The sequence below is a fragment of the Papaver somniferum genome, unplaced genomic scaffold, assembly GCF_003573695.1.
Source record: "Papaver somniferum cultivar HN1 unplaced genomic scaffold, ASM357369v1 unplaced-scaffold_125, whole genome shotgun sequence".
NCBI classification, from domain to species: domain Eukaryota; kingdom Viridiplantae; phylum Streptophyta; class Magnoliopsida; order Ranunculales; family Papaveraceae; genus Papaver; species Papaver somniferum.
Window position 1 is genome coordinate 2,380,065 of NW_020621603.1, and position 9,823 is coordinate 2,389,887.

The following is a 9,823-nucleotide window of genomic DNA, read 5'->3' on the forward strand; positions in this document are numbered from 1 at the left end:
GGTTTCATAATTCTCTTATGTTGAGCCCAAAAATAATTAAATTGATTACTTCGGTGATTAGTTTGGTTATTTGTATTACAATTAGATTAATTATAGGTTCTCTTGTAATTAATCTAGTTGAGTTTTCGTATATTCCGAAATTCTTTGTGTTGAGTATATGAATGACTACACTATCATGTGTTATTGGTTAATGTAGTCTCAAATATTCGGTAAGGTTTTCCTTATGTTGAGTATTTGAACGTGTTAGAGCATTGCTCGGTTGAACCCACCAAGCGTTGGTATGTCAAGTTTGGTTGTCATATTTTAGTCAACCAAAACTCATGTTAAGAGTCGCTTGATTATGTACTAGAGTTAAACTTCGTATAGGTTAGCTTGAAAGCATTAGGATATGAGACATTACAAGTATTGCGAAGTCTTGAAGATGTGAAGAAGCGAGGAGCTACAAAAACTACAATCATCCTTCCACTTGAGGTTAGTGATATTTGACTTGAATTGTTTCATTCCCTAATGTATCTTTCAAGTCGTGCATATTGAAAACATAACTGCGAAGCATGTTGAACTCTAGATAGACATAGTATTAAGGAATACAATACGAGGTTTATTGCTTAACCATTAAACTTTGTAGATAAGACATCGCCATAATCATTTGAATGCTATTGTGATTATGTATGGTATAAGGTGAGGATTTCATCCTAGGGAACAATGTTTACATGTGTTCTAAGGAAGTAAGTTCATAGACTTGTTTTGTGAACCGAAAAGGAAATTGCCAGGCGTTATCGGTTTTGTTATTCATTGCATATCTTATGAACAACCAATATGTGTGATAGAGTAGAACCGCTCACAACTTGTTGTGTTCTTGGTAGAACTAATTCACAAAGGCCTGCCTTTTGTATTGGTAGAACTTTTATTAGTAAAACAAATCTTAAGTAATCACCTTGGTATGTATCGGTTTTGTGACTGCCATGGGAAGAGGGAATCGATCCTTGTAAGGGGTGAAGGGAACCGATCCTAGTAAGGGGTGTAAGGGAACCGATCCTTGTAAGGGGTGAAGGGAACCGAGCCTAGTAAGGGGTGAAGTACAATAGGGTACCGATCCTTGTATGGGGTGCAACAAATTTACAGAAGAAAGGGGAACCGATCATGTGAAGGGGTGCAACACATATAAGTTAGATACCATATATATGTGGGGAACCGATCCTAGTACCTAGTCAACCATATCTTTTGTAAGCTAGTGTGATTATGCTTAGTACTCACATGGAGGTATAACCGAAACTTGTTTTGGTAGATACGCAAACCCATAAGTGTGATTGAATGTTTGGTTTGATCAATCACATAGTTCTTGAAAGTCAGATGAACCAATTCTAAACTTGTTTGGAAGTGTGGCAAATCGGTTTCAAGGTTGTAAGTGTGAAAGAGAACTTACAAAGTAATGATGTCGACAAACTTTGAACACGTGTTGAGAATGTTTATTTCTATAATTGTTCAAAGATATTCCTTAAAGGATAAATGGAAGAGAATCCCAGAATCGAAACATAAGTAAGTTAAGAATCTTTTAATTAAGGTTATTAATTTATCTTGGAAGGAAAATATTGGAATTAGTAATGTGCATTTGCTAATTAAGATTTTCCAAGAGATTTGGATTATATTTTTGGACAGAGCATTTCTAGGAATTATGAAAACCGAATCTGTGCATTTATGAATATCTTGAGAATATTTTTGGTTTTGGAAATTCCTTGGTGTCTAAACTTCCTTGTCTATAAATACACGAAGTTTTCCTTTCTAGCAGACTAATCCTTCGTAACAATTTGACTTCCTCTTTTGTCATTGTTACTGGTGTAGCCGCCTGTCGGAGATGAGAGTAATCTAATTAGGTGAAATCTCTTATGGCCGCTCGTTTTAAAGTCTTTTTTGGGATTGAGAAGCCCTAGCACGACCCGTTGGTGGGAAACTAGATAATTGCGGTTTATCTTTGTTTTCGATTGATTTGATTGAATAACGGCGGTTGAAATCTGATTGCACCTAGTTTTTTTATGCTTGAGAATCTTCTCTTCTGATATAAGATTCACTCAAACTAGATCAGAGTTTCGACAGGGATCTTTAGACTGTTGTTAGTTCTAAAGACGATCTTGTGATAATCCATTGTTAACAGACTTCGTTCTGTGCGTGATTGATCACAAGAGATTCAAGTGATTGTGTGCAGGTGTTTATTGAAGATTAAAGAAGATTTGAAGACAAAGAAGATATTGAAGATCTGACTTGGGTTTATAATCTTTGGTTTGCACAATACTTGTTTGGGAAAAGAGGATCCAATTAATAATCGGTTTATCCTTGTGGTAGATTGGATTGATTAATTGAGTAGATCGGAATCAACACGGTTCCTTTGGGATTAAAGGTGTTGTTGGCTTAATCTTAACCGATTACCTTAGGGTGATTGAACATAAGATAGATCTAGACCTGACGAAGGAGTTTATGTTGAGATAATAGGAAGAGCCTTTGTCCGACTCATATCACTTGGTTGAATAGAGTTGTTACCAAAAAGATTTCTTGTTCCTTTACTATTTGGAATACGAACCAAAGGGATTGTTCTAAGTAGTGACTTATTTATAAGTTGGAGGCGTGGGAATACAGACGGAACTAGGTATACTATAGAGTTAGGTACTTGGTCTCAACTATACGAAGTTAGGTGTAATTTTGTGTAACGGCTTAATCCTAAGAGTATTCAATTCTGGACAAGGTCCCGGGGTTTTTCTGCATTTGCGGTTTCCTCGTTAACAAAATCTTGCCATGTCATTTACTTTTATTTTCCGTATTATAATTGTTTTATTATAATTAAAGTAAATCACACAAACGTTAATATCCTATTTACTTGATAAGCAATCCTATTGTGTTGGGTTAAGTCCGAACCTTTATATCAAGTAAACACACTTTGTTGTTGTATTGTCTCGATCTCGTATCCATAGACGATCACACGAATTGTGAACCGATTAGTTGTATTGTCTCGATCTCGTATCCATAGACAATCACTTTCGGGGAAAGGACTTATAGGTCGGAAAAGTTTTATCTTTGAGGTATATTTGGGTACCCTCGCCTTTTCAATTGGTATCAGAGCAGGCAAACACGAAAAGATCTAACAATCTGTGTTTGGTGCGATCCAACCTATAAGAATTAAATCAATGTTCGATTTAATTAACATCTCAAGATTTTCAGAAGTTCTTTTACAAGACTTCGATGATTACGTTATAAGCCTTAACAAGACCTTAGAACTGGAACAAAACCTTAGACGTTATAGGCGATTTATCGAGACAATACAACTAGTGGAACAAAACCAGTTGCATGCTGTTGAGCACAGCAATATCATGTGTGATAAAGAACTGGAAAATTCGTTGGATGATTCCAAGAACCCACTAAACTGTTCAACTCCAACATCTTGTTGTAAACAGAATAGGAAGAGACAGGCCAGGAATATTATTCAAGGAGGATGGAGTTATTTATATCAGAAAATTTGTTTTACAAGAACTCTGATAAATCGCGTTATGAATCTTCATAAGAATCTAACGATCCTTCGAAAAACTGGCGAACACTGTTTGGGAGCTTTTGCTTTAAAAACAACCTTACCTTTTCAGTGGTTTCTTGATAGTGGGTGCAGTAGACATATTAAAGGTGATCTCTCATGGTTTACAAGGACTGAGGACTATAAAGGAGGTTCCGTAACATTTGGAGATGGAAGCAGCTGTCTTATTAGCAAGAAAGGTACTATCAAACTCCCTGGCATTCCTGAAATTCATGATGTTGTTTATGTTAAAGGTATGAAAGCAAATATCTTGTCTGTAAGTCAAATTTGTGATAAAGGTAACAAAGTTATCTTCAATATGAAAGGTTGTGACATTGAAGATAAGTACAGAAAAATTATTTTTCGAGGAAGAAGAAGCATGAACAACTGTTATCTTCTTGATATACAGTTTAATATGTATTGTAACTTGACTAAGGTTGAGTTAACCCATCTATGGCATGAACGGTTTGGTCATATCAATTACCGTATGCTTGGTAAACTCATTAATCATGAAATTTTCAAAGGTGTTCCAAGAATCAACACTAAAGTAGAGGGTGTTTGTGGAGCATGCCAAAAGGGGAAACAAAGAAAAATTCCTCACAAATCTTCTCGAGACATTACCACTCGTACTCCTCTTGATCTTATTCACATGGATCTGTTTGGACCAATTCAACAAGCATCTGTTGGAGGGAATATGTATGCCTTAGTAATGGTCGACGATTATACTAGGTTCACATGGGTTGCTTTCCTAAAAAATAAGAATGATACTCTTGAAGAATTCAAGATCATTGTAAATAGAATACAAAATGAACAAGGTCGCAAACTTAAGAAAATAAGAAGCGATCGAGGTACAGAATTCAAGGATACGAAAGTATATGAATACTGTAATACTCTTGGGGTTACCCAACAATTCTCTGCTCCAATTACTCCTCAATCGAACGGTGTAGCTGAGAGAAAGAATAAAAATATTCAAGAATGGCAAGGGTGATGCTTCACAATAAAAAATTGCCTTTAAGTGTTTGGGGAGAAGCAGTCTTTACCTCATGTTATTTGATCAACAGAGTTTACTTAAGATCCAAAACTCTAAACACACCATATGAACTCTGGTATGGAAGAAAACCTAATCTAGGCTACCTAAGGGTTTTCGATAGCAAATGCTATATTCTCAAAGATAGATAACACAGAGGCAAATTTGACTCTAAAAGTGATGAAGGAATTTTCCTTGGATATGCATCGGATAGTCGTGCCTTCCGAGTATATAACATCAGAACCAAGGTAATGATGGAATCTATTAATGTTGTTAGTGATGACATTAGTGATTTTAGTCAAGATAATCACACTGCTGCAGAGCTTCCCCCCTCTGAAACTGTTTCTAAAGAAAAACAGTCTGTGGAAGAACCACCTGTGATTCCACTAATTAGTGACAATGATGATAATAAAAGTGTTGTTGAAAACTCTAACGATACTGAAAATATTGTTCAAAAGCCTGCTAGGTGGGTACATCAGAGACACTCTTCTGAGGATATTATTGGAGATGCCAATGCAAGGGTTATGACCCGAAGAGAGCTTCAGAATGTTTGTCACTATTCATGTTTTCTATCTTCAATTGAACCAAAGAATGTTGAGGAAGCACTCAGTGAACCAGCATTGGTAAACTCTATGCATGAAGAACTAAATCAGTTTAAAAGGCAAGAAGTATGGGAACTTGTGCCAAAACCTGCAGGAGTCAATATCGTTGGAACAAAATGGATCTACAAAAACAAATCAGATGAATTCGGAACAATTGTCAGAAACAAAGCCTGATTAGTAGCACAAGGATACTCTCAAATTGAAGGTATTGATTTTGATGAAACTTTTGCTCCTGTTGCTAGGTTAGAATCTATTAGACTTTTACTTGCTTATGCCTGCTATCTTAAGATAAAATTATTTCAAATGGATATTAAGTATGCATTCTTAAATGGGGACTTAAAAGAAGAAGTTTTTATTTCTCAACCAAAAGGGTTTGAAGACTCGTCATTCCCAGATCATGTCTTTAAACTTAAGAAGGCCTTGTATGGTCTAAAACAAGCTCCACGAGCTTGGTATGACAAATTGACATCCTTTTTACTCCAAAAGGGATGCTCTAGAGGTGGTGCTGATAAAACTCTTTTCACCAAATGGTGTGGTAAAAATGTTCTTATAGCTCAAATATATGTTGATGATATAATATATAGATCCACCTCAAAAACTCTAACAGATGAATTTCTAAATCTCATGAGTGGAGAGTTTGAAATGAGTAATGTTGGAGAACTGTCATACTTTCTTGGGTTGCAAATACAACAATAAAAGGATAATATACTTCTTTCTCAAGAAAAATATGCAAGGAATCTTGTTGAGAAATTAGAATTAGACAAATCAACTCCTATGACAACTCCAATGCCGACTACTAGTAAACTTCAATCCAATCTAGGAGAGAAATCCGTTGATCATAAATTATACAGATCAATGATCGAAAGCTTGTTGTACTTAACAACAACAAGGCCAGACATTGCCTTCAGTGTCGGATGTTGTGCCATATTCCAAGCGGATCCTAAAGAATCACATCTTAAAGTCGTGAAACGTATCATAAGATATGTTTGTGGTACTGTAGACTATGGTCTATCATACTCTATGGATACAAACAATAGTTTATTTGCCTATTCGGATGCTGACTGGGAAGGATGTGTGGAAGATCGAAAAAGCACCTCGGGGGTTGTTTCTATGTTGGTCAAAACCTTGTTGCGTGGCATAGAAAGAAACAGAACTCACAATCCCTATCAACCTGTAAGGCAGAATACATTGTTGCTGGTACATGCTGTACCCAGTTACTATGGATGAAACAAATGCTCATCAAATATAGAATAAATATTCCAACTATGAACATCCTTTGTGATAATTCAAGTGTTATTCGCTTAACTGAGAATCCAGTTGAACATTCTCGTACTTAACATATAGACATTAGATATCACTTTATAAGAGAATTATATGAGAATGGTGTTATCAAATTGGAATATGTTCCTTTAGAACGTCAACTTGCTGATATTCTCACTAAACCCTTAGATAGAGCAACCTTTGAAAATATAAGGAAAGCCATTGGAATTATCAAGGTACATTAGTACCATTCTGAACCCTCATGGTTTGGGTGACTTTTTGATTTAGCGGGATTAAGTTCCAACCTAAGTAGGTAGGCTTCATCAAAGGATTATGAGGGGTTCTCATAGAAACAGTATGTGAAAAAGTCACAATATGTTGAATCGGTTTTGGTTTAGCATAAAAGCATATGTGTTTCGACGTTTTTCAACTTTTGCTTGCAATAGTTAAAACCGGTTTTCAACCTTTCTCTGGTAAAGGTTGAGGTATGTTATTATTCTTTTTGTTTACGCATAAGGATGACAATGAGGGAAATTTCGATCTCAATTCTCCCTGGACGAAGATGCTATCATATTGGAGGAATGGATGCGAAATTGAGGTAACAATGTTGTTAGTTAATTATTTTCCCGTTTAAGAAAAGCCTGAGTTTATATTATATATATGTATTGCTTTTGCTTAACGAAATTTAGGTGCAATTGATTTTTATTCTATGATGTGTGTGTGGATGTGTGTTTCAATTGATTCCTGTTAAGAAAAACTATTGTTGTCTTACTTTATTGTGTGGTATCAATCGTTTAGGCTTACGAAATTGTGGTACAATTGATGTGTGTGATGATTCAATTGGTTCCGGTTAAGAAAAACGTATTTTGCTTTGGTATTGTATCACTGGTATAGGCTTACAAAATTACGGTGCAATTCCGGTACTTATGACGTCTTATGTTGATTCAATTGCTTCCGGTTGAGGTGAATAATTTTGCAAGTTGATTTATATTGGTTTGTATGAATTATTTATGGCTTAACGAAATAATATGTGTACGGGATGAGTTGTTTAGTCCAATTCGATTCCGGTTAAGAAACTAAGTTAATTCTGATATTAGTTTGTCTTATGAAAGTGAGGTTTCGGTTATTCAAGTCTAATCGAATGCCTAAACAAAGAAATACTAGTTCACTAACCTAGTATTTGGTTTGTTTGAAATTGAAAGGTCTAAGTATATGGATAATTAGAACCTGATGAGAAAAATGGAGTTTCTACTTTATTTTGGTCTTATCGAATTAAGTGGTTGTCCTTGGACAATCGGTTTAGCAAATGAACTAATGTGATTAGTCGTTTTGAGTTTTCTAAACTAAATGGGAAAAATTGTTTCGGGCAATTATTTCCTTGGTAACATATCAAAATAAAACTACTTGTTGTTTCGGTTTTGATGTTGGTTATCAGAACATGATGTGTGGAACCCTCGTGCCTAACTCTACAGGTTTGCAAGTCTTTTTCTGAGATTTGTAAGATTCTTTTCGTGTTGTCCTTTATTCTTTCGTTTTTTTGTCATTTTTGTGACAAAAAGGGGGAGAAATATATGAAGTAAACATGTGATATTGGCATTGATTTTATCTTACTTGGTATATATCAATTGGTATCGCTAGGGAAAAGAACATTGGTGCTTGAATGTTATATATAACGAAAGAGTGAAAGCACAGACTAAGGGGGAGTAACATGTCATATTGAGTGTATAACAAAGCCGTGCGGATTCAATATCTACCTATCTTCCTTTGGGGGAGTATTTTCTTTGTTATTATGATGTCAACCGCGACATTTTCAAGGATTGAATGTAAGCAGGTTTACTGTGCTGTTGAATCGGGAATCAAGCGGTGTAATGAATTCTTGTAATTTTTTTATCCAGATGATGTAAGAGTTTTGTCACTAAAATTGACAAAGGGGGAGATTTTTAGAGCATTGCTCGGTTGAACCCACCAAGCGTTGGTATGTCAAGTTTGGTTGTCATATTTTAGTGAACCAAAACTCATGTTAAGAGTCGCTTGATTATGTACTAGAGTTAAACTTCGTATAGGTTAGCTTCAAAGCATTAGAATATGAGACATTAGAAGTATTGCGAAGTCTTGAAGATGTGAAGAAGCGAGGAGCTACAACAACTACAATCATCCTTCCACTTGAGGTTAGTGATATTTGACTTGAACTGTTTCATTCCTTAATGTATCTTTCAAGTCGTGCATATTGAAAACATAACTGCGAAGCATGTTGAACTCTAGATAGACATAGTATTAAGGAATACAATACGAGGTTTATTGCTTAACCATTAAACTTTGTAGATAAGACATCTCCATAATCATTTGAATGCTATTGTGATTATGTATGAGTATAAGGTGAGGATTTCATCCTAGGGAACAATGTTTACATGTGTTCTAAGGAAGTAAGTTCATAGACTTGTTTTGTGAACCGAAAAGGAAATTGCCAGGCGTTATTGGTTTTGTTATTCATTGCATATCTTATGAACAACCAATATGTGTAATAGAGTAGAACCGCTCACAACTTGTTGTGTTCTTGGTAGAACTAATTCACAAAGGGCTGACTTTTGTATTGGTAGAACTTTTATTAGTAAAACCAATCTTAAGTAATCACCTTGGTATGTATCGGTTTTGTGACTGCCATGGGAAGAGGGAACCGATCCTTGTAAGGGGTGAAGGGAACCGATCCTAATAAGGGGTGTAGGGGAACCGATCCTTGTAAGGGTTGAAGGGAACCGATCCTAGTAAGGGGTGCAGTGCAATAGGTAATCGATCCTAGTAATGGGTGCAGTGCAATAGGGAACCGATCCTTGTATGGGGTGCAACAAATTTACAGAAGAAAGGGGAACCGATCCTGTGAAGGGGTGCAACACATATAAGTTAGATACCATATATATGTGGGGAACCGATCCTAGTACCTAGTCAACCATATCTTTGGTAATCTAGTGTGACTATGATTAGTACTCACATGGAGGTATAACCGAAACTTGTTTTGGTAGAACCGCAAACCCATGAGTGTGATTGAATGTTTGGTTTGATCAATCACATAGTTCTTGAAAGTCAGATGAACCAATTCTAAACTTGTTCGGAAGTGTGGTAAATCGGTTTCAAGGTTGTAAGTGTGAAAGAGAACTTACAAAGTAATGATGTCGACAAACTTTGAACACGTGCTGAGAATGTTTATTTCTATAATTGTTCAAAGATATTCCTTAAAGGCTAAATGGATGAGAATCCCAAAATCGAAACATAAGTAAGTTAAGAATCTTTTAATTAAGGTTATTAATTTATCTTGGAAGGAAAAAATTGGAATTAGTAATGTGCATTTGCTAATAAAGATTTTCTAAGAGATTTCGATTATATTTTTGG

At 35.6% G+C, this 9,823-nt stretch overlaps 1 protein-coding gene across 1 annotated transcript; it reads left to right on the top strand.

Annotated features, from left to right (window-relative positions):
* The first annotated feature begins 5,965 nt into the window (after positions 1–5,965).
* LOC113331570 (uncharacterized mitochondrial protein AtMg00240-like) lies at positions 5,966–6,406 on the top strand. The gene has a single exon (XM_026578265.1). It carries the CDS (start codon positions 5,966–5,968, stop codon positions 6,404–6,406), a length of 441 nt encoding a protein of 146 aa, XP_026434050.1.
* Positions 6,407–9,823: the final 3,417 nt, after the last annotated feature.

Excerpts from the sequence above, each read along its gene's own strand:
- LOC113331570 (XM_026578265.1), top strand. The coding sequence starts at position 5,966 with ATGCCGACTACTAGTAAACTTCAATCCAATCTAGGAGAGAAATCCGTT.